Source organism: Tenrec ecaudatus, chromosome 14 (assembly GCF_050624435.1).
Source record: "Tenrec ecaudatus isolate mTenEca1 chromosome 14, mTenEca1.hap1, whole genome shotgun sequence".
NCBI classification, from domain to species: domain Eukaryota; kingdom Metazoa; phylum Chordata; class Mammalia; order Afrosoricida; family Tenrecidae; genus Tenrec; species Tenrec ecaudatus.
Window position 1 is genome coordinate 9,883,643 of NC_134543.1, and position 25,994 is coordinate 9,909,636.

Genomic DNA, 25,994 nt, shown 5'->3' on the forward strand with positions numbered 1-25,994 from the left:
CAACTCTCTTGTTAATGCAACATTCTGCATTTACTACACAGCATAATCTACTGTCTGGTTATTGTGTGCCTGCCAGTTACATGCGCTGAGGCGCTAGATAAGAGTAACGCGGGCTGTGAGGGCTAAGGTCATGTGTCAACTTGTCTGAGCTATGATTCTTGGCTTGGCAATCCTGTAGTAATGTGGTCATCCTCCACTTCCCCCTAACTCCAATTTATGCTCAGTGCTTGGTCTTTGTAACCTAACCTGTCAATAAGTGAAGAGGGGGAGTATTTCCTTACAGAGACTGAGAGTCCTAAGTCCCCAGTGTGGCATGTCTGTGACATGCATTGTATATGATTTTTATGAGAAGTCGAGTTGGCTTCTGGTTTTTCAGGAATGTAGTTTTCTTTAGATTGTGGCATGGCTCTGGATCACGGCTGCAACTTCACAGAAAAAGAATCTTATTTTCCATGTGCGGGGCACGCTCCTGAGAAAGCCCACGCTGTAGCCACATTCAATGGCAATCTCATCAGGGGCCACATTAAGAAAGAGCCTTGGGCTCCAACATCCACCCTCTTTCAGTCCTCGGCAAAGGCAAAAACAAGCTTGTGTGTGATTTGTTAGCAGAACATTTCTAGATTCTTTTTTTTTTTTTCCCAAATGAGTTGCTTGAATTCCAGATGGTACAGAATGCTGGGCACAACAAAGACTGAAGAGCAGCTCTGGAAGGTTCTGGACTGGGTTCTCCCTGACCTCACAGCTAAGACAGAAATGGCTGAGTAAGAAGAACTAAACATTGTATGATTTTTCTTCTTTTTTTACAAAAGTTTATTCTTAAATGTACAGCAGGCTCCAAGACAACACTTCATTCTAAGTGGCAACAAAAGTTCTAGCAGAGAATCCAGATGTTTACACAGGAACGGAATCGAGGGCCATCATTGCCTCAGCCACCAAGAACAGGTTATTTTTTGCCAGATTTCTTCAATCCACCTGTGGCCAGGGGCCCCTTCCCCGCGGCCTTCGCCTTGAGCAACTCGTTTCCCTTGTTCTTCCTGCTGTTTCTCCCTGGAAGCCACATCTTCCTCGTCCACCTCCTTGTTCTGCTTCTTGGGTTGTTTCAGGGGCTTCTTCTTGCCACCTTCGCGGCCCGACTGGCTCCTGCCGCCCCTTCCCCTCTAGATTCATTTTTTTAAACCACCAATTTTATCTTTTTTTCAAGGGAAAGAAAATTCAGTCTTGTCAAAAGGAAAAACAGACTCTAACAATGGGAGAACAGTAAAGGGAGTCGTCTGAAATAAAGGAGAGCTGGTAGAAATGCACTAGGTTTAAATGGCCTTTACTATACATCTGCATAAATCCCTTAGAACAGTAAGTTAAGAAGGGGATGAATCCCAATGTATTGTTAGTCAGTATGTCCTTCCAAGGGAGGAGTCCGCACGTCTTCAGAGGAGAGGCTTATGGGTACAGAGCAGGAAGATCTCAAGATGCTGGAGTTGGAAGACATCTTAGAGGATGAACCTTGAGTCACCTGGCCATGCTACACACCTGCACAAGGAGGCCCCCACTCTCTAGGCCAAGACACGGTGCTGCCCCTCATGCCGTGACCCTTAAAGGAAATGTGTAATCAATAGGCCGCTGACTGTGTGGGCCAAGTGCCTTTGGTTGTTTCAACAAGATCACTAGAAAGCCCCCTCAATAGTAATGCTTCTAATCTGAAATATCAGTGTATATTCTTCTATTACTATCACTTGGTTATATTCTATATTCCTACTCTTCCCTTGAGCTCCACTCAATGAATTTGTTTTAAAATTTCTGCATTAAGTTGTATACATACTTGTATACTCGATGGCCAATCACAGTGTAGAATAAATGACAATATAAACTTAAAAAAAAGAAGAACCCGGCATGGAATTTCTGCAAAGATACATTTGAGAAAGTGTTATTAGAAAATGTCCATGCATCGAAGGAAACCTGAACCCTGTTTACGCAGTGCTCTCATGAGAAGGCTCCCGGATAGAGCTCTCATAAGACACTAAAGTGAAAACTCTAGTTTAGGCACCTTGGCTGACTCCCTTCTACATTGGTATGATCGCTCCTGGGGTGATTCTCTATGGTTCTGCATCCTCTTAAACTTAAAGGTAACAGAAACAAGGGCTTCTTTTAACTCATACAAGACACAGCCAGCACCTAAAAAGGGGGCTATGAAGGAAAGAGAATAAAGATGCTGGGATCCCCGCAACACAAGGCACCAGGACGGTGCGTGGGCAGTGCTTGTTTACTGGGCCCACCGCTCTGGGTTCCTGACGAGACCTTCACTGTGCCCCTCTTTGGGGCAGGGAGCCACGAACCGCCGTGCACTTCACACTGTTTGAAGGGTCGCAGAAACACCCCATGCTGCCTGAGAAATCAATTCCCTGGATCCAACCATTTCCAGAAAGCAAATGGAGTCCAGCTATGAGTGGGGCCGCCTAAATGCTTCTTGAGTCCCTAATGCTTCCACGTCTTGCCATCTGCAAGGGGTTTTCCAAAACTCTGTGGGGGAAACTCCATTATCATTCCACTCTATCCACACAGTTTGTGAAGCCCCCTCTGTAGCCTAACAGAGTCGCCTGCGATAATCATCGCTCTCAGTGGCTAACCTTTCCTCACTAGACTCCTCCTACCTTCGGGGAAATGTTTACTTGGGAGGGGAACTGCAGAGAAAATGAGGAGGATGGGAAGGCCCGAATACTTACAAGGGGGCCTTTCGTTGCAGGTCTTTACTTCCGCTGCTCTTGGCGTCAGCCGGATGGCTTGCCCCCCGGGAAGTGCTTGGTAAGGGCGTGCTGGGAGAAAAGGCCGTCGGGAGGCTACTGGCATTACGGGTAGTCCGGAAGGAGTCATCTGCAAGCAGTACATGGAGATAAAACACACCCAAGAAAGGGGTAACGATAGAGAAGGTGAGAGCTGGCTTTGTGTTTTCTCTTTTGAAATCAACTTGACTAAAGAATCATCTTCACATACTAAACTGCACGAATCTGACACACCCACCCGTGGAGCTCTGACGCCATAAGGATGTTGGGTGAAGCCATCACTAGCGAGCCTTGCCTGCAGCCCCACTGCGGCCTTGCCTGCATGTCTTCCCCCAATCCCGCACAACCGCCCATTTACCTCCGGTGACTACAGACTCTCAATTTTTTTTATAAGTGAAATCATGCCGTTTTTACCCCCTTTTGGCCTGACTTCTTCCATCAGGATAATTGCTTTGAGATTCCTCCACTCTGTTGCTTTCTGTGGCTGACTAGAATTCTGCTGCATAAATGGAAACTGTTTCTCCATGTCCTAGTGAGAGAACCGTGTCTGGTTGCACTTACAAACACGTCTGTGGGTGGATATACGTTTCACTTCTGGTCCATAAAGGCTTAGGAAGAGAGCTGCTGGAATGGGCGTGACTATTTACATCTATCTTTACCGTAAGCTACCAAAGGATTTTCCAAAAGGATTGTGCCCAGCCAAGTAAGAGAGTCCTAGGTATTCTACATTCTCACCGCACTTGGCGCTATAGAGCTTTCCTTTAAGTGCCCAGACATTCTAGTGGCATGTACAGGGCCGCCATGAGTCGCGATCGACTCTAACAGTGAGTTTTGAGTAGGATTTGAGCAGGATTATGAGACCCTGGTGGCACCGGGGTGGAGCACTCAGCTGCTCACCAGTAAACAGGTCAGCCTTGGTGCCCACTAGCCACGCTGCAGGAGAGAGATAGATGCAGCAATGGAAGTTCCAGCCTGTCCTATAGGGTCACAATGAGTTGGAATTGACTCAAAATGATTTTTGTTTGTTTGTTTTAGTGGTAGGTATAGCATGTCAAATTTATCTTTATCATTGTCCCTCTATCTTAAGTTTCCCTAATAGTGATGTTATCTTTCTATGTTTATCTTCTTTTGTAAAGTGAATATTCAAATCTTTCGCCATTTTAAAATTGAGTTGCCTTCTTCTTTTAGGTTTAAATTATTTCTTTATATATTCTGATTATAAGTTCTTTGTTTGTCAGACAAATGTATTATGAACATTTTCTCCAAGTCTATGCCTTTCAAACAGCATAACCTTAGCATTTTGATGAAGTTCGATATGTTTATATTTTACTTTTTATGGTTCGAAGTCTTTGTTAATGGTCAAATGACAAAGCCTTTCTTCTACACTTTATTCCCAAAATTTCCTGGGCTTAGCTGTCCGGTTTATCTTCTAATCTGAGCTAACGCTATGTAATCAGTGACTGTGAGAGATGAGTTGAGGTCCCTTTATGTAACACATGGAAGCCATTTGTTCTTGTGTCAGGTTTTTGAGGGGGGGGAAAAATTCCACCCTCATTGATTTCTTAGAGTCTCTGTTGAAAATCAACCTACCCCTATGTCATGTCAACGTGGTTACCCTTGTCTTGATTACTAGAGCTTCATGTAAGTGTTGAAATCCAATAGTTTAAGTTCTCCAATTACTTCTTCAAAACTGTTTTGACTGTACAAGGTCTTTTGCATTTGGATACAGATTTTAGAATCAGCTTATGCATCTCTACAAAAAGACTGCAAGAATTTTGATTGTATTGAATCTATTCAGGAAGTACTGACCTTGCAATCTGCATAGTCATCCAATCCACACACATGAGGTCAAACTGTCTCAACACTAAGACTCACGCCCTCTAGTCAATGCTGACTCACGACCATCCTGGTGGATTTCTAAGACTTTAAATTTGTAAGAGAGAAAATAGCCTCATTCTTCTGCCTTGGGTTGGCTGGTGGGTTGGAACCTCGGGCCTTGTGCTTAGCAGCTCAAAGGATAGCCACCAGGGCTCCTTAAACAGTCTCTCTCTCTCCATTTATCTAGGTTTTTTATTTCCTTCAACAATGTTTTAATGGGTTTTAGTGTAAATACTATACATATTCGGGTGAATTTCTCACTAAAATTTAATGCTTTTGAAACTACTGCAAATGGTAATTTTAAATGTAATCTGTTTCCCAAAGTCTAAAGTTACAGAAAAATTGAGAAGGGAAGTACAGAGTTGCCATATGCCCTCCTTCGAGTTGCCCTTATTATTAAGATCTCACATTAACATGCGACACTCACTACACAGGATGAATCAATGGTGATACAGTATTATTCACTGAAGTCCCTAGTGCATTCAGAATTCCCATTTTTCATCCAAGGTCTTTACTGTCCCAGGACCCTATGCAGTTCCCATTTCCCTTAGTTGTCCTGCCGGTATAGGTGTTCCTTTCAGCGGTGACAGTTTCTCAGACCCTCCCTGTTGTGGAGGGGCCTTTGTCAAGGATTCTGTAGGACGCGTATGATCCATGGTGAAGCCTTACTGATTTTAATGTCCACAAAAATGATGGCAAAAATCTTTACAAATCAGCAGAATGTTGATAGGATGTCCTTTTTCTCTTTTGAAAATATTGAACACAGTGGAAACAAAATAACACTGTAGCTGGGGTGAAGCATTTCAATTGCTAGGGAAAAGTCACATTTCTTAGTGACTTAATAAAAATATAAATTTAGAAAAAACACTATATCTAGGTTTTTAAAAAAACTGGTTATCTACAGACTATCTTAAAAAAATTATTTAGTATTTCCTAGAAGGTCTCAGATAGCTACTTACCAGTTAGTGAAAGTAGAGAAGTCTTTGTGATCCCTGAGACGGGGGCTGCGTATGCTGCTGTAGAACTTTTACTGGAAAAGAGCATGATTATGTTTAAAATACAAGCTGCTGATGCTCTGGACCACCATCAGCAGGCACATGGTCTAGTTTAGCTGCTCTCCTTTTACATTACCGTGTTCCTACAAAATGTTTGCTGCTTTTGTTTCTCATTGATTTGCACATTCTAGGCCTCACGACTCTTACTTTGTCTGTAACCTAAAGTGCTTTCTTAAAGGCTACCATCAGAAAAGCAGGATTGGGTTTTTTGGGACACTCAGCTAACAAAGGTAAAATGAGTACATTTTCTTGAAAATAACTGACCTTTATCTCTAATCCCTTTTGTCCAGCTTGAGATTGCCCTGTTGGATAAGAATTCTGTAGACATGTATTGAAAATGTCAAAAAGTGGTTGAAAATCTGCCATAGGCTACTGCTAATAAAATAAAAATCTGTTTTGAGTCAGATGTTATTTCTTTTAATAGGCAGGTGGGTATTTAAAAAGTATTTACACTTCAAAACAATTCTTCTTGTCAGTTGATAGGTAACTATTATATGCTGTCTTGTACATCTATCACGTCACATGATTATTTAATGAATGCTAATGCTCTCCTTGCCATAACTGTTGAGCACCTTGGCTTTGGAGCTGAGGAGAAAAGCAGACGTGCATCTTGTGTCAAGGGAGTCCCATTTGGCTAGCGGCTTCTTCATAGAAACGCAGTCGTACTCAGAGCACACCAGTTGATGTACTAAGCGGCTGACAAAAGTCCACAGCCACTTACGAGTGTGGCCTATGGTACAGCACCACCTTCCTCAGAATCCATACATGCCTTCCATGATGTTAGCACTTAAGGTGAGCACAGTATGTGTCCTAGGATGCTAGGATACTTATTCTTAGATACCTCAGTGGACTTCCTTTTATTTTTTTAATGCAACCATCTATTCAGAAGAAAACAATTTATTGCCCTATAAAGAAACTCAAAATTAATTTCTTGATTTTCATAATAATCTAAATAATTCACATAAACAAAGATATGTGGCTATAAAAAAGAAATTAAGTTAAAAAGCAGTCAGATCATACCTGGTGCACTTGTCTAAGGTGCCATATTTTGTGTGAAAAGCTTGATTATTAAAAGACTGGCTTCGAATCAATTTGGATTTCTTGATTTCTTTGCCTAGGGTAATAAACAGAAATAAGGGAAATGGAACTAAGTGCTCAATTCATGCATGTTTGTCCTAACTCCAGTCCTGTGCCCACCCCCCAGAGAGGCTGATTAGAATCTATCGTGGTGGGGGTGGTCAGGTGCTGTCGTTAGTTCTGACTCACAGCAAGCCTATGTACAAAAGAACAAAACACCGCTCCGTCACATGCCAGCCTCACAATGGTTATCTGGAGCCCACTGCTGTAACCATTCTGGGCTGGAACCTTCTTGTCAGAGGTCTTCCTCTCTTTTCATGGACGCTCTAGCTTCCCATCCATCTCATGTCCAAAGAGCAGGAGATGAAGTCTCACCACCTGCAATTCGAAGTGGCTTTCTGGCTGTCCGTCTTCAGGCAAGACTGAGCATCAGTTTTAATCAGCCTTCCTCCACTGCTGATGCCCCATTCTCCTTCACGTAATCCAGCTACTCGGATGACTTGCTGATTGAATGGATATGGTGAAAGCATACAACCCTGATGCACACCTCTCCTGATTTTAAACCACTCGGCATCCCCTTGTTCGATTTCAACACCTTCCTATTCGTCTATGTACAGGTTCCAAATGAGCACAATTGTTGGCCCCAAAGGAATTAACAGAGGCTGAAGGCAGTGGACCGTTTCCATGGACACCAGATGCCCCTCACAAACAAGGGGGTCTGGGCATCTGGGCTGCAAATGACTGGGAGGCGGTTCTGGTTGCAGGACCTGTCCGAGGGCACTGTGCTCTTTCCCACGGACAAAAACCTTGAGCCTCCTGATAAGAGTTTGTTATGAGAACCTAGTGCTTAGTCTGCTCCCTCGTTCCTTGTTTACTTTGAGAAAGGGCATACGTGCTTACTAACCCGTGCCTTAGCCAGCTGAGAAAATAAAGGACCGTGCAGGGTGCAGGGAAGCCATCTGTGCTACCTCAGCACAGTGGTGTCAGCCCTTCGCTGGTGTCAGTCCTTCGCTGGTGTCAAACCACATTCCCCGTGTCCTTGTCTTCATTTCTGCTGCGCACCATCACCGAATGCTACACACAATGAAGTGTTCTAGAACTCCCATTCTTCTCAATGTGATCTATAGTTTATGATGATCCACACAGCTGAATGTCTTGGCATGGACAATAAAGCACACATGATCATTATTATGTGTACTCTACTTTGAGCCAAGATCTATCTGACGGCAGCAATACTATTCCTCATTCCACATCCTTTTCTGAATCTGGATTGAATTCCTGGTAGCTCTATGCCAATATACTGTTGAAATCGCTGTTGAATGATCTTCAGCAAAAGTTTACTTGTATGTGATATTCATGATATTGTTCAATAATTTCTGCATTCTGTGAAGTCACCTTTCTTTGGAATGGGCATAAATATGTATCTCTTCGAGTCAGTTGGCCGGATAGCTGTCTTTCAAATGTCTTGGAGCTAAGTGGTTCCAGAACTGCAATGGCTCGTTGAACCAGCTCAATCAGCTTTCCAGCTTCCTACAGTAATATCACTTCTTGATCATATGGCATCTATCAGCTCTCTTTGACACAGTGATTCTGCATAATCCTTTTATCTTCGTTTCAGCCTTCCTATCCAGTAAATCTATTGCCCATAGACTCTTGCAATATTATAACTCACGGCTTGGAATTTCCCTCAGTTCTCTCAGCTTATGACCTGCTGAGGGTGGGCTTTCTGTCGTGGCTTTCTGCTGTCAAGTTTTGTACATTTCTTCTCATACTCTGTCTTCTCAAGTGTCCTTTGAAATTGTCTGCTCAGTTCTTTCACTTCACCCTTCCTTCTATTTCTTTTAGCTACTCCGCACTGATGCGCAAGTTTCAGGGTCGACTCTGACATCTACTTTGATTTCTTTCCTTTTTTGTCTTTTGAATGGCCTTTTGCCTTATTCGTGCATAATGTCCTTGATGTCATCCCAGAACGCATCAGGTCTGATGTTCATCAATAATCAATACCTTAAATCTGTTCTTGAGATGTTCTCTACATTCAGGTGGGATATACTCTAGGTCACCTGGATTTGTTTTAATTTTCTTCAACTTCAACCTGAACTTACATGCGAGCAATTGATGGTCTGTTCCACAGTGGGCCTGTGGCCTTATTTTGGCTGATGCCATTGAGCTTATGTAGTCCATTTGATTTCTATGTATTCTGTCTCACTAGGTCTACTTGTCACAATTTATTTTATTGGGAAAAAATGGTATCTGTGATAAAGAAGTCATTGCACTTGCAAAATCCTATCATGCGATCTCCAGCTTTGTTTCTATGAAGGCTGTATTTTTCAACTATTGATCTTTCATCATTGTTGCCAACTTTTGTATTCCAGTTGCCAATAATTATCAATGCATCTTTGATCACATATTTGATCAACTTCAGACTGAAGAAGTTGGTAGTAGAATCTTTTAATTTCCTGACCACTCTTGTAGTGGCTGGTGTGAAATTTGAATAATAGTTGCATTAACTAGAATTCTTCTAAGTCTAAAATACTATCCTATCATAGACAGCATTGTACTTCAAGGTAGGTCTGAAATGTTCTCTTTGGTGATGCGTGCAACTCCATTTCTATTGACTTGGTCATTCCTGACTTGGGAAGCCATATAATTGTCTGATTCAAAATGGCCAATACCAATCCCCTTCAGCTCACTGATGTTTTCTATTCTTGAGATGTTCTCTTAATTCAGGTGGGAGATACTCAAGGTCATATTTTGGCTCTTGTGGCCTTGTTTTAATGTTCTTCAACTTCAACCTGAACGTACATACGAGCAATTGATGGTCGGTGCCACGGTTAGTGTCTGGCCTTGATTTGCCTGCTGATCTCAAGCTGCCTCATCGTTCTCACAGGTGCAGTCAAGGTGAAGTCCATGTGACTGATCACTGTTTCTGTTGTTTTAAAAGGTATTTGCAGTGAAAAAGTCGCAAGTCTTGCAAATTTCTGTCATGCGATCTCCAGCTAGATCCTAATTTCTGTTTCTCATGCCAATCTCTGATAATTATCGATGCCCTGGGATTGTATGTTTGATTAACTTCAGACTGGAGAAGCTGGTAAAATTCTTCAACTTTTTCATCACTAACTTTAGTGGTTGGTGTGTAAATTCAAATAATAGTTTTATTACCTGGATTTCCTTGTATGCCTATAGATATTATCCTACCACAGATAGCATTGTCCTTCAAGACAGATCTTGAAATCTTTATTGAGGGTGAATGCAATGCCATTCTTCATTTTGTCATTTCCAGCATAAGCAATATGACTGTCTGACTCAGAATGGCTTCTACCAACCAGTCCATCTATGCTTGCCAATTCTTAGAATATCCATCTTCATGCATTTCAGTTTTGAAGGTTTCCAATGTCCCTCGAGTCATACTTTGTCCATTCCATATTCTGATTGCTAACAGATGTTTGCAGCTGGCCCTTCACATTTTGAGCCGTACCCATCAGCAAGTGAAGGTCCCGAAGGCTTTATTCCATCCACATCATTATGGCGAGTCAACGTTGACAAAGGAGCTCTTCCTCAGTTGGCCTTTGAGTGTCTTCTGACCCATGGGGTTCATTTTCTGGCACTTTGACAGTGGCCCATCGCTAATTATAAGGCCTTCCGTGGCCAACCCATCCAAAGTGGACAGTCCACTCTTTGCAGTAGGCTCTCAGTCTGGAAGCTCAAGGAAGCCTGCTCACCGCGAGTGACCTTGCTGGTATTTTAAAGGTGACAGAGCTTCCAGTATCACAGCAGCACGCAAGCCAGCACAGTGGGACAAACTGATAGACACGTGGTGCCTTGTGTGCTATTCACTGGACACTAATGACAGAAGACCTGAGGAGCTGTGGGAGGACATCAGAAGCACACACATGAGGAAAGCACGAGGTCATTAGAGACAAAAAAAATGAAAAAGAGCAAAGTGAGCTTCAGAAGAGTCTCTGCAGCTTGCTCTTGATGTAGGAGTTGGAACTGCTGGCTCAATGGCACCTAACAACAACCACAATACCCAAGATATCGCTGTTTTCATTCCACCTCAGATTTGAAGACTTCAGTTTTCCTAAATTCACACATCATGCCTTCCGGTTATTAATGGATGGTTACAGCTGCTGCTTCTCATTGTAAGTTGGGCTACCCATTAACAACCATCAAAATAACTAGCAATACAATGCAAGACATGCTTGCGGACACTCTATCTCTCAATTGAGTGGCTCTCTCTGAAATTAATATTAAAAGAGACATTGTTAAAAGGTAATTTCTTACTTGTCGCTGGGTTGGCAGAAGAGGGTCCAGGAACCGAAACAGGGATGTTCTTGGGCAGGTTTGTTGATGTCTTAGTGTCTCTGCCTAAAACAAAGTCTGTTTTAAGTTCTCTAATTGCCCCCAACACATTATTAGGCTCTACAAATAGATAAAACAACACAGAAATAGTAAACCCTACCTTAGGTAAATACCACTCTTTCTGAGCTGTGTTAACCTGACATAGTTCAGTCCTGGTTACTCAGTCAGCAATTTTACAATCTCATTACTCTTTATTACGTATTACTGTCAGAATTGCCCAAAACTTTTTTTTTGGAAAAATTAATCTTATTTATTTTGGTGAAAACATACTCAACACAGGATACACCATTTCAACAAACTCAACATATATAATTGTTTTCACCTTTTAAGAAGTGGAATCAATCTTGCTCTCCTTTTCCAACTTCTCCCATCATTATGAAAAACTGGGGTTTGGCTTATACACGGGTCAGTGGTACCCCAGAGAGGTGTAACTGGACAAGCGCCCATGATCTCGCTGGTGATTGCCGTTTCTCCGCTGTTCATTCAAAGCCCCGCTGACACTGCAGGGCTTTGAATGTTTGTTTACTCACATCTAACCAATCAGAGCCATCCTATGATGTGGACAGTTCCAATTCTCAGAAGCACCCGTAGTGATTCACTTACTCTGGCAGCTGAACTGGTAAGGATGTGACTGTGGCTGCGCTCCGTCTCTCCCTTCTGGTCTCTGTGTTAATTCACATCCTGCATCCCCCACCCACACGTACTCCCTCCCTTCTTCCCGGCTAACACGTTGCGGGAGGGAGGGCATTACCATGAAAATACTTTTTCAAAGTTTTGATTTTTATCCTGTTAGAAATGGATACTCTTGAACCAAAACAAAAACGCCAGTCTTATGAGTCTGGTTACAAAATGAAGGTTGTGTCAAGAGCAGAAGAGAGCAATAACAGTACTGCAAGTAGGGAATTCTGTGTTGATGAAAAGCAAGTGAGGGAGTGGCAGAAAATGAAGACTGACTTGGAACAGATTCCAAAAGTTAAAAAAGCTCGTCGTGGTTTAACGTCTCTTTATGGGGCTCTAGAGAGTGAAATGCATAAATGGGTTAAGGCGTGTCGTCAAAGTGGCTACTGCATAACACGCATGGGAATCCGCATACATGCTCTACAAATGGCTAAGGATGACAAATAGAAAGCACCAGGCATTGAAAAATTTGCTGTGTCAGTAGGATGGTATACCCACTTCATGAATAGGTTTGGCCTACCAGTATGTTTGAGACAAAGAACAAAGATTTCCCAGAAATTGCCACAAGACCTTGAAGAAAAAATTGTGTCATTCCAGTCATTTATTATAAAACAAAGAAGGATTTATAATTATGACCTGGCAGATATTGGGACTATGGATGAAACTGCCATGACATTTGATCTTCCAAGCAACAGAACTGTGGCAAGTTTAGGAGAAAAAAACATTTTTCTCAAAACCACAGGAAATGAAAAAAAAACTACAGTTGTTCTATCATGTTTGGCTAATGGAACTAAGCTGCGCCCTGTCATTATTTTAAAAGAAAAAAACTGGCCTAAAAAATCAATATTCCACCAAGAATTACTGTGCATGCACAGGTTAAAGGCTGGATGGATGAAGACAGAACAAAAAATGGCTGGAAGAAATTTGGAACTGACGACCAGGAGCAGCCTTAAAGAAAAAGCCATCGTTACTTGTTTGGGATATGTTCAGAGTCCACCTATCGGATGATATAAAGAAATTGCCAAAATCTAGTAAAATTACTTTAGCCCTTATTCCAGGTGGGATTGCATCAGTACTGCAGCCTCTGGCTGTATCTTTGAATAAGCCTTTTAAAGACCATGTGTGAAGGATGTGGCATGAATGGATGTCATCTGGTCAAGCCCGACTAACAAAAGGAGGAAATCTCATGAAGCCTGACATAGAGTTAATAGCAAAGTGGGTCCGAGATGCATGGGAAGACATCCCAGAAGACACGGTGCGGCGTGCCTTCTAGAAATGTAGTATTAGTAATGCTAAGGATGGCAGTGAAGACTGCGCTTTGTATGAAAATGACAGCAGTGATGGTGATGACAGTGATCTCAGTGAGGACAGCGTCTATGATGACCTCACATCAGCTGAAGCTCTGCATTGGGATACGGATGATGATGAGGAATCCAGTTTGAAGGATTTTAACTATTTACATTTTAGCTTGGTTACTGATTGAGCTCAGGGAATAGTACTCTTAAGGTATCATTATTGATACCGTATTGTTTTTGTTGAACCTATGTTCCACTTACAGTGCTGGTTTACTAATGTTAAATGACTTGTCCTTTTATTTATGTTTTTATTTAAAATAAATATTTAAATACATTACCCCACTGATGTCTCACTTTTTAGTAATTTTATTTTCATTTGTTTTGATTATTGAAACTCACCAATAGCTTCTGCATTTTCCACCCTAGGCTTATATTCCAGTCAATTAGTTTTTCTGGTTTCCCAGGTAATAATTAGGTACCTCGGCTTATACTCAGGTCGGCTTAAATTCGAGTATGTACAGTATATATGAATATATATATATATCAATGAAGTTTGGGGCACACTTGACCTACGTGGTATGTATATTTAGAAAACATTGCATTCCACAAAAGGAAGCCATGCACTCTTTTCAAGTGCACATGGAAAATAAAGAAAAAGAAGGAGGGTAAAGCTCCCACCTAACCTTTGGGATGCTGATATCAACTGGATCCCACAAAGGAAAGAGCTCGATGCTGATGAAAGATATACTTCATCAATTAAGCTAAACTCTTATTTGGATCTAAGCAAGTTTTTGAGGAAAATTTTGTAGTCTTCCAAAAGCCTAAGTTTTGGGGGAAGATTACCTCAGGGTAATAGAGTTGGGTATCGGTCCAGCCTCCACGGTTCTGAGATGTGGATTGCATCGAGTATTTGAAATTCTGTCATATGCCTTCCCATCCCCATCTTTTGATCAGGACTCTCCTACAGAACCTTAGGTCAAATTTACCAATAGTAGCACCATCTAGTTGGTCTGGTCTAAAGGCACAGGAGGCAGATGGGGCAGTGTTTCCTCCTCCAATTCCTGATTCGCCTTCCTCGGCTACTCCCGTTGGATGGAGACCTATTACTACAGCTTGGAAGGCTGCTTGGAAGCTTTCTAAGACCCCAGGCATGCACTACACTCATCCTCCCTTTTGAAAAACTTGAACCTCCACACTGAGTTCCAGCTTTTATGCTTGGATCCGAGCATCTGTAGCACATGAAACAGCTAATCATTGAAAGCAAACTTTCGCAAGATAACAGATGGTGAGGCAACCATTCATGTCAAGTTAGCACCTCAGCCTGGTCTTTCAGAGCACTGGGAGGGAACACCAGTGTGTGAGTGGTGAAAGCAGAGGAAACGACTTACGTTTCTTTTCAAAGATTTTTTCACTGATGGGTCTTCCGTCATTCTGCTGCTTCTCTTTCTCTATTTGTTCCTGTTATTAAAAAATTCCCTTAGCATTAAAGACACATCTTAAACAGATTTAGAAAATTATTCTAATGAGAAATTACTCTAAGCTTTACAGACAGAAATGCAGTTTTCAAAAAATGCTTATCATACACCATTAGGCAACAATTTAAGTTGTCTAAAGAAGTCAGCTTTCTTTGAGGTTTGTTTGTGCCCTTAGGGCTTTGTCCAGCCAAAGTGATGCATTAGTTGTCATTGCCATAAAACCGTGATTGGATATCAGACCCAGACACCTGGCGACCGTGTGGATGTCACATTAGACCTGTGCTCTAGAGGCCTGCCTATGGGCGATTTCTCAGAAGTAAATCACCTGGCCTTTCTTTCATGGTGCCTTTGGGCAGAAATAAATCTCCACTTTGCTGGTGAACAGCTGAGAGCATGAATTACACCCAAGAACTCCATCATTGCTGTAATAGGTTCTTCTGTTCTACCAGGCATTTGCAGACTATCATCGGCAAAGTATTTGTACTATCTAGCCATTTCTAATTGGTAAATGGAAAAATAATCTCTGCCTTTGAAATAACTAAGAGAAAAGGAAATGGTCTCTTAGATATTTTGGTAGCTTCCTCATTGCAAATATAGATATAAATGAACAAACTCTATGTGTGCAGCTCAAGTGAATATACTGGGCCCCAGATCAAGAAACAAGGCCTTATCCAACCACAGGAGCACTGATGGCAACAGAGCTAGGAGATTGTAAATATATATATATATGTCAATGAAGTTCGCGGCACACTTGACCTACGTGGTATGTATATAGAGAACATTGCATTCCACAAAAGGAAACCAGGCATTCTTGTCAAGTGCACATGGAAAATAACAGAAAAGATAACACAATAATTTCCACTGAGAAGTGAACTCCACACAAGAGAGTCAAAGGAAATCCTGAAACTAAAACACATAAAACCAGAGTATACACATTAGGTGGATTTAATAGCAGCCGTCTAGCTCTCCATCTTCTCTGTTATCTTCATCATATTGATCACAGTGATCTTGAAGTCCGTGTCCACTGCCAACTCCAATGTCACGATCATCTGTGGGCGCTTTTCTGTTGTCTGCTCTTTTGCCTTAGTTTTAGGTCATGTGTTCCTTAAGAAAAAACACTTTGCTGAAGCCTACTGTATGCTCTGCAGCACCTACCATTGGGCTGGACTGCCAAAAGACTGTGCTTTAGCTTCCTGAGGCTTTTCACTTAGGTTTTTAAGCTCACCACACAAGAATTCTCAACAGAGCAGTATATAGATATATATCTATATATCTGTATATAGCTATATATATGAAAATTTTAGAACTGAAAAATATAATATTGGACAGAAATAAAACTTCACCATATTGGATCAACAGCAGAATGGGCATGATCAATCAGTGACACTGAAACTAATTCAATAAAAATTATTCTGTCTGCAAAGCAAAAAATTTTTTAATAAACAATAAATCCACATGGGCCAGTGGGATGATGTCAAAATGTCTACTATATGCATAATTGGAGACCTAGAAGTAGACATTGGAACTAAACATATATTTAAACAAGCAAGGGCCCAAATTTAGGTCATGCCATTCCTTTACAGATTCAGGAAGGTCAGCAAATCCAAAACAGAATTAACTTAATTAAAACTACACCTGGACACATCAAAATCAAACCAGTAAAAACAAAAGAGAGAGGAAAATATCTTGAAAGTAGCCAGAGAAAAACAATATTACAGACAGAAGAAAAAAATTCCAATGATAATAGATTTTTCTTCAGATGACAGGAATGTCAGAAGACAAGAAGAAATATATCTTTAAAGGACAGAAAGTCTATGAACCCAAAATTCTCTATCCAATGAAAAATAACTTTTAAGAATGAACATGAAATATAGACATTTTAGGTAAGGGGAAAATGAAGATAAATTACATCATAAGGACTATTACACAGAAAGTTCTTCAGGCTGAAGGGAAAAAATCATACAAAAGGTAAATATAGATCCTAAGCCATGGATGAAGATACATGATAGTTTAATATAAAAATTCCAAATGCCTGGAAGGGCTTTTAATGCTTACAGATTTAATTCATAGTATAACTCCAACATAAAATAGTAGTGTGGAGTAGGTAAAGGAACACACCATCACTTTCAAATTTTCAAAGACATTATAATGATAACTATCATCCTTGAGTGGCAATAATGACAGTAAAAGCTTAGACATATATATTGTCATCTCCAGTGAGACCATCAAAATGTAATTTCAGAAGAGAGATGTTGTTAGGGACTGCTGAGTCAGTTCTGACTCATAGCGATCCGACGCACAAAAAGCCCAAAGAGAACACAAATCACTAAGTTAAGAACGATACGGGTTTTCTCCACAGGTTGAGAATGTTGTGAATGATTCGTCTGTCAGTCTGTTGTGCTGTGATGGCATATGTGTTGCTGGAAGTTATGACACCAGTATTTCAAATACCAGCAGGGTCATTCATTATGGACCGGGTTCAGCAAAGCTTCTAGACTAAAATAGACCAAATGGGAGGACTTGAAAATCGACTCTTCAAATGTGACCAGGGAAACCTTATGAACAGCAAGAGCATACGGTCAGCTAGAGGGCTGGGAGGTGAGCCCCTCGGGCTGGAAGGCCCTCAAATCATGGGTGGAGCGACATTTTGAACTTGACACACAGACATCTACGGCGCCAAACTCACAAAACTCACTGCCATTGAGTTGACTCCAGCTCACAGACCTGGTCCAATTGAAAGGATGTTGTTTCCTCGGAGGTGTGGCTTACTCCTGGTTAAGCACAGCACGGGAAGGTTTGCTTTGCCTCTTCTTGCTGACTGGGTCCTGTATTTGTCTCGCCGGTCTCTGGTTCTCTGGATTTGAGTCCCGAGCCTGCCATCCTGCATGATGCCCTTAGATTCATCCAACTCTGCAGCCATAAGCCTGGCCTGCTGACTTTAGATTCCCCTGCATTTGCCTGCATCAGCCTTCGGATTCGGGTTTGCATTCCTTGCAGGCTCACCAGCTCTGGTGGTTGGGTGGGTGAGGAAAAAGCCTCCAGCTTTCTTAGCAGCTACCCTCGGACTTGAACCGACTTCCCCACTTCTACAATTGTGTGGGTCACGTTCTTGATATACATTTCTTTCTCCATGTACACACATACACACCACTGGTTTTGCTTCTCTGGATAACCTAGTCTGACGCAATGAGCATTATTCAAATTTATGCATCAACCACTAATGCCGAAGATGAAAAAATGGAAGATTTTTATCAATTTCTACGATCTCAAATTGAGCAAATGCAATTAAGATTCATTGATAATTACTGGTGATTGGGATGCAGAAGATGGAAATAGATGAACGCCAGGTGGTTGGAAACTACGGCCTCAGTGTTAAAAACATCGCCCAGATCACCTGGTGGAATTTCCTTAGAGAAAGAGAGTGACCATCAAAATGACACACCAAAACTAAAAGACCAAAACGGATGGCAAAAAGAGACTCTGAAATTTGCTCTGGGGCACACAGTAGCAAAAGTGAATCGGAGCAATGATGATGTAAAATTGCTGGACAGAAGATTGCAAAGGGTGGGCTCAAGAAAACAAAGCAAAGTCTTATTATGAAATACCAAAGACTGGGACTTAGAAAGCCCAAAGGGATGGGCACATTGGACATTCCTCAAGCTGAAAAGTTGAAGAAAATACTTGAGCCCCGAGTTGCAATTTTGGAAGACTCTATGGGCAAAATACTGAACAACACATCCATATGTTAAAACAACATACCATTTCCAAAAGCAGCAGTTCTTCTCTTTCTTTCTCTTGATCCAATAAATCCTTTTCATAAAACTTCTTCTGAAACTGTTCAGAGTTTAAAATAAAATGGGGGCATCAATGATGCTCTGTCCATGTTTACATGTCCCTTTCAGTATGAAGCGAAGAGAGTGTACTTACAGCATCCATGGACATCTCCATTCTGTCCAACTCGAGCACCGTCTGTCGAGAGAAGGGTCACAAACTCCAATCACCCAATCATTTCTTAGGACACTCTTTTCCCAGAAGGGGGTTCAAAGAGGAGAATCCTACACCAGGCAGTGAAAGACCAAAGCAGCAACCTCTTCAAAATCCAAATGAAAATACCAACAGGATACAGATGAGGCTGTCTGCCCCTGGGAAGATTTACAATCTCAAAACCCTACGGAGCAGTTTTTCTCTGGGTTGCTATGAGTCAGTAGTGGGTATACAGAATGCAAAATGATGACAAGTTGTATGAGCTCATTTCAGTAAAATAAAATATACCAATTGATACTAAGATAAAAGCACTTATTAAAACACTTCTTATGTGTTTCAGGTAATATGTCACTGTCACACAAAAAAAGAACCGATCACAACGATCTATATATAAACCCCTCCCTGGGGGATGGACAACAGAAAAGTGTGTGAAGTGAACCATTGGACAGTGTAAGACATGAAAAAATAATAATTTATAAATTATCAAGGGTTCATGAAAAAGGGAGGGTGGGAGAGGGAGAGGGGAAAATGAGGAACTGATGCCAAGGGTTCAAGTAGAAAGACACTGTTTTGAAAATGATGATGGTAACAAATGTGCTTGACATAATGGATGTATGTATGGATTGTGATCAGAGCTGTATGAGCCCCGAATAAAATGATTAAAAAGAAACAAAACAACTAAAGGATTCTCTCTTCAAGTTAATAAATACCATCAATGCTGTTATTGAAAACATATTTCTCTCACTACAGATACTGTATTCTCCTCAAATAACTCACGAAGAGCAGCTAAATACAGCGTGCAGTGTGTATAGGAAGCAATGTGTTTGTTGGTGGGCTGTGGTTAGCAAAACAAACAGACATAGAATGTGTGCGATGCGTGTAGAACTCAGTAACTGTTGTCAGCTTGACCCTGTCAAGTAAGTGCTATTTATAATCAACTTCTAGACACTGTGCCAGGATGTGTTTAAAATTTTAAACATTTCTAACCTTAAGAAAAGCAAATGTAAATTGTGATGATGTATATACAAACTCTTTAAAAATTGATTTAATTATGGAAGTTGTATGATATGTGGATACTAGACCAAGAAAACTACTTAAATGAAAAAGAAACCAAGCGTGGCCTGTGGTTACCATGGGTGCAGAAGGAGTTTTCCCTTAGCCTGCATTGGGTTTGCTTGGAAAGGGCTGTCAGTGATGGTTGTACAACACAAAGAGTATGGTCAGTGGCACCGAGTTGTACAAGCAGTTGTTGAATGGAAGCGTGTTTTGTCGTGTATATTTTTGCCACCATTGAAGAAAACAATTACACAAGTAACAAGGAGTGCAAGGAAGAAGAAAATGTTCTAGGATTGACCGTGGTGATGATTGATAGGATTGAACTATGGAATTGTATGATGTGTGGAGGAGGTGCCAAGGAAACAGGTGATTTTACATGCTAAATACATGTAACCTCGAGAGCTGTGGATCAGATCCAGCAGCTGCTCCTTGGGGAAAAGCTGAGGCCATCTGCTCCCATAAAGATTTACAGTCTTGGGAATTCTATGTGGTGGCATTATGAGTCCGAGTCAACTTGAGAGCAGTGGGTTGGTGTTTGCTTTGTTTTATCAAGTTCACATTCAGATTGACAACAGTAGTCATGTCAATTTTATTTAATCTTATAAAATATTAGGCATAGATTAAGCAAGAAAATGTTTTAACGCTGTAGATTATTTTTAGGTTTGACCTCTCTGACCTAAGTTTTTACTCTTTGAGTTTTCCATACTCCCAAACCATTCACAAAATAAGATCACATGCCAAATTAAAAGTAGCCCACAGAAATCACAGACACACAGTTTCATCCATAAACAAGGATGTGCTCAGGGGTAAGAGAATATATCAAGTCTAGCCGACCGCTTACATTTCTGGATCACACCGACTGCAGGAGAAGTTCTGAGGGCTACATGTCTACGCAATGGACTTTCCCAAGTCTGCCAGCAAAGTTGTCCTGAGTGGTCATTACTGACAACTAGCTCACAGCCTATAATAAGGAGCCTTGGCAGTGTAGTGGGTTCTGTGTGGGGCCACAAACAGCAAAGTCAGCAGTTGGAAGAAACCACCAGCTGGTACCATGAGAGAAAGACATGACTTTCTGCTCCCATAAGCAGTTCGACCCTGTCCTAGAGGGCAATCTCTGAGTAGGACTTGACCGGATGGCAGTGGATTTGGTATAACCAAGGTCTGGTGAATGGAGTGATCACTATCAGTACATACTGAGCACTGACCGTGTGTCAAACACACGCTCATGAAACTTGTATTACTAGCAGTAAAAGTCTACTCGCTAAGTGCCCTTTTAGAAATAACTCTCCTGTCCAGTCCTGCTGTTGCTGTTGGTCGGTGCTGTCTAGTTGATTCTGAATCACAGTGACCCTAGGGACAGCAGGACCAAACACCACTTGGTCCTGAGCCATCCTCACCACCGTGGTCACGCTTCACCCAAAGATCTTTCCTCACACTGCTCGTAGCAAAGAAATGAACAGTTTACCTTATCCCAGTCCTCTCAGGTAAAATAGTGAAGCTATAATTTGTTGTTGCTAGGTGTCATTGACCCATCAACCCTGTGCACAGCAGAAGGAAACGCTGCCACGCCCTGCGCCATCCTCACGATCGTGCCCGTGCCCGAGCCCATTGTGCCAGCCACTGTGTCCATCAACCTCCTCGAGGGCTTTCCTGCTCGCTGCGGCGCTCCAATTAACGCTGCCTGCATGCGGGAAACGGAGAGCTGTTGCAGGAGTGACACATACCCTTTTGACGACGGCCAGGACGTCTTTATCTTTTTCTTGACAGAGGAGTTTCCTCACACACATTTCTAACTGCTGAAGTAGATGCTTATCGGCAGGGATCTTCAGAGTAGCCTTCACTTTGGGCAACAAGTAGCAAAGTTTCATTCTAGAATAAATGAAATAGATTGGGCTTTTAAGTATATTTTAAAAGCTAAGAAAAACAGTAACATGAAATTGGTAGAAGCTGCAAGCTCTAATTAGCCTGGGAGTTCCTCTATTCCCATGATAGATATATAGTTATATAGAGAGAGAGCCTATAATGAGCCCAAGGAGCCCAGGCGGTGCAGTGGGTTAAGTGTTGCACTGCTAACCTCAAGGCTGGTGGTTCAAACTCCCTAGTCACTCCTTGGGAGAAAGATGTAGCAACCTGCTCCCTTCAATAGGTGGCTGGGACGCCCTAAGGAACAGTTCTACTCTGCCCTATAGGGTCGCTATGAGTTGGATTTGACTCAACGGAAGTGGGCTTGGGGTCACTATAAGGCCAATGCTATTATGGGTGTCAAGATAGAATACAACCGTGACTAAAAGTAGCAAAATCCTCCTTTCATGGAGCTGACCTTTTATTATGGGGGCAGGAGAGAGTACGAAAGTAAGCAAAATGCCCAGTAAGGTTTCAGTTAAGTGTGAAAAACAAACCAGGGAAATTAGGCCCCCATTTACAAGCAGGTGGTCAGAAAGGGTTTCACTGAGAGGATGCTATTAGACCAAAGACATTTCGAGACAGAGCCCTGTGAACATCTGGGAAGGGCATGGCAGACACAGGCAGCGGAAGGCGCAAATCCTGCGGGGTGAGTGTACCCCATTCGGGGAAATCTGGCTGCTGTGACCAGAACAGAATGAAGAGGAAGTACCAGGAGGTCAGCTTGCGCAGAGCACTGCAGACCACTCTAAGGACACTCGATGAATATGGCCCTTACTGCCGTGGTCCCTCATGTGAGATATAAGCACTCTGGACATGGCTGTGGTCCCATGGTGGAGAGCACGGTCCACTAACAGACAGGAATGGGAAGAGAGTGAGGTCTGACTTTAGTGGAGGGTGTGAGTCAGACCACATTGTGCTTAATGGTCACCTTACTTACTATTACTTACAGAAGCCCCAGGCAGTACACTCTTAAATAAGATACAGTCGAGGGATGGAGAACAGGTGATTACATTTAAGTGAAATTTGATTACACTCTGTAACACCCAACCAAATGACCTTTACCTGCATGGGTCTGGTAGGAAGGAGGGGAAGATACTAATGGGATTTGCTGTGAGTAATTGTCAACAGGATTCCCTGCAATGACATCCTGCTGGGTATACAATGAGCTCTCTGGGAAGCAAGGGGTGTGAGCTCAACACGGGCAAGAACAGGAATGGATCACGTTCTCTGGTCCCAGCATCTGGTTTCCCCGCTGACTGATCTTCAGACCAAACAGTCCCCACCACCATGTGTGATACTTCCTTAGGCTTCCGTGAGCTCTGTGGGACATAGCTCCGAGAGCTGAGGGAAGGTACTCAAAGATGGAGCAGCCCACCATCTCGCAAGAATGCGACTTTGGGGACTTTTTCAATATCCAACTTCTTGCGACTATTTTGGTATTAATTCTTACCAAAGAAACGATTGCCCCACCCTGGCTTTTAGCCTGAATGGGGTAAGAAGCTATTGGGAGGTTCTGAGTGGAGGGGCCAAAGTTATCTGAAGGGAATCCATGACTTTTAAAAGTACCACCTGGTTCCTACATGAAGGTAGACAATAGGTGTTCCAGGTCAGAAGAAGAAGAGGAGCCACCGAGCAGGTTCTTACAGTAACACAGGCTCACGGTGAGGGTGGCCTGGCCAGGAGGGGAGTGAAGGTGATGAGAAGTAGTTGAATTCTAGACATCGTCTGAAAACGACAGGATGTGCAGGGGAATGAGAGGCGAGGCAATAGAAAGAAAGGAGTTATTTGTATTTATTTTTGCCTTAAGCAAGTTGAAAGAGAAAATACTTATTCAGTGAGCTGGATCTGGCTGCAGTAGGGGTGAATGGAGAAGATTTGGACTTCATTTTGGACAGCCTGAGTTCAGGGGCAATGCCAAGTGGACAGCTAGAGCTAAGACTGCTGTCCATGGTAGGTGTGCACGGCAGTCTTCAGCACACAGATGCTCTGTAAACTGTGAGATTAGTCGGGACACCAATGAAGGAAGAGATGAGAGGATCAAGCCTAAGGCACCACACTCCAGTCTGGCTAGGGGTAAGAAGGAAGCCACTGAAAGGATAGAGAATGCTAGTGAGCTGGGACGGCATCTGGGGGAAAGGAAGCCCTCCGTTCTAACAGGAGTAACTTGCTTAGAGGAGAAGCCAGGCTCTGCTTGGAGAAGCCAGGTTCTGCTTCGCACAGTCCCCGTCTCTGCCAGGGCTGGTGGCTACAGAGAGAGACTGGCAGGCTGCCTTTGGATGGCAGCTGTCGTCACGCATTCATTGCGTGCTCTCCCGAGGGTTACCAGCTTTTCAGTGCAGGCCCAGCACTGACACGGCTAAGCTGCAGTCCCACAGTCTCCAAGTTGCACTCCTAACTGAGCCTTTACCTGTGCATGACCCCTTAGGGGGTCAAATGACCCTTTCATAGGGGTCTCCCACTTCATAACAGTAGCAAAATTACAGATGTAGCAACAAAAATAATTTGATGGTTGGGGGGTCACCACAACATGAGGAACTATATTAAAGGGTCGCAGCATTAGGAAGGTTGAGAACCACTGTTATAACCCAAGGCAGGTCTCGAAAACATGCCTTCCTAAGACACTCCATAAGCCACAGCAGTGATGTGTCCCCACAAGATTCTTATGAGACCACTGCCTCCTTGCCATCAAGTCACAAAACTCGGTTCCTTAGGGTTTCCGGAACTGTGGGCTTTATGTGAGCAGACAGCCTCATCTTTCCCCAGTAAAGCAGCTGGTGAGTTTGAACTTCTGACCTTTCAGGTAGTAGCCCAATGCCTAACCTACTGCACCATCAGGGTGCTTTAAGATTCTCCCAAATAAGCTCATTTTCCACATGTATTACCTCAGGTATCTTATTCCTCAGAACACTTTATCGATCCAGTAGCAATCAAAGCCCAGAGAGGTTTTCTGACTTGCCCAGACACACAGGTGGTAGAGAGCTAGGCTTTCAGCCAAGGGAGGGTCCTCTCAACCATTCCATGATCCTTTGTAATTGCGACACCTTTCATTCTACCTGCACATCGGATTGCTACAGGGCTGGGCTTCTGTGGCCCAAGACCACTGGTACACGGTATTTCTGGCAACTGAGCAGGCAACAGATCACACTGCGCACACACACACACACACACACACACACACACACACACACACACACACCACGTGGCGGAGTGGTGGGGGTTCCCTTTCTTTTGTTTTCTGACGCAGCAGATTGCTCTCTCAGAGTCAGAGCTACACCATTAGTCACTGTCCCCAGAGGAGAAATAATTTTCCTTCCTCGGGTAATGTTGATCAACTTCTTGAAAACTGACAATGTGCCACATTGTATGTAAGGTGCTTTTCTTGAATCACAACTTCAACTCGAAATATGTTCACAATATGGTCAGACCATTTAGCTCCTTACATAAAACAAACGAAAACGCAGAGCCATCAAGTCGATTCCCACTCAGAGCAGCCCTACAGAACGGAGGAGTCGATCGGCTTCTGGGTTTCCTGTCCGTCGTCTTTATCGGAGCCTCACCTTTCTCCCACAGAGCAGCTGCGGGCTGAATATTGACCTGTGGGTGGCAGCCCAATGTGTAATCTGTGCCGCGAGGGCTCCTAAAGCCTGAACGCTAGAGAAACCGGCGAGAGCCAGAGCTCAGTGAGACTGCCTTGTTCGTCCAGGCCTCGCTAGTTTTCTGCCTTTAACAGGGTGCAGTCTGACCATCCATCTATCACAACTAGTAGAAAGTACTAGTGTCTTCCCTCTGGCAGAGTTGTCTTTAAAAGATTTTGCTTTTGCAGGTTTTACTATATCAGCATATTCATTTAGATTTACCCTAAATTTCCATCCAAGGAAGCCCCGTCTCTCTTGTATAGAGCCCACAGAAGATGCACTTGGAAATTTTATGAAACATTACAAAACCAAACTAAAGAAGCGAAGGCAATGGTGTTTTCTATATATTCCCACACTGCAAATGCAAAGCCCACTCTTAAATGATGACCTCCCTGACAAATCTTTCTGGAATAGTTTCTCTCAGTAGCAAGACTGTTAGTAACCTGTCAGCTGATGGCCTTGCCAATTCCACATGTCAAAACTCATTAGAATGTAAACTATGCTGTTTATAAAAGATGCACACAGTTCACACAGAGTAAAATGCAGTGCAGCCACCAGGCCGACACCTGGCAGGAAGCTGTAGGCTTTTGTGGACGGAACCTCTGGTCAACTGACATTGACAGTGTCTTTCTCTCCTATAAAACTGAGTTCTTCCCATGAGATCAGCCACAGAGCTGAGCACTCAGAAACTTAGTGGCTGAGGATTTGTAATTCATTTCAACCCATTATGCCATGTATGAATCCCTCTTATACAATGTTTCCTTTGGGAGGAAAAAGATAAAACATATTCATTCTTTCATTTAATTTCCAAGCAGGTCATTTT

The 25,994-nt window shown here is 42.6% G+C and overlaps 1 protein-coding gene across 1 annotated transcript in view; it reads right to left on the minus strand.

The window, feature by feature from the left end:
* PPP4R4 (protein phosphatase 4 regulatory subunit 4) overlaps positions 1 to 25,994 on the minus strand; it is a 120,898-nt gene that overhangs the window by 1,387 nt on the left and 93,517 nt on the right. Inside the window, exons 17-24 of the mRNA XM_075530763.1 lie at positions 21,356 to 21,500; positions 18,519 to 18,560; positions 18,351 to 18,425; positions 14,505 to 14,574; positions 11,066 to 11,149; positions 6,728 to 6,821; positions 5,612 to 5,682; positions 2,718 to 2,865 (exon numbers count right to left, since the gene is read on the minus strand). Of these exons, the coding sequence (XP_075386878.1) occupies positions 2,718 to 2,865; positions 5,612 to 5,682; positions 6,728 to 6,821; positions 11,066 to 11,149; positions 14,505 to 14,574; positions 18,351 to 18,425; positions 18,519 to 18,560; positions 21,356 to 21,500 (729 nt within the window). The remainder of the gene's footprint in view (positions 1 to 2,717; positions 2,866 to 5,611; positions 5,683 to 6,727; positions 6,822 to 11,065; positions 11,150 to 14,504; positions 14,575 to 18,350; positions 18,426 to 18,518; positions 18,561 to 21,355; positions 21,501 to 25,994) is intronic.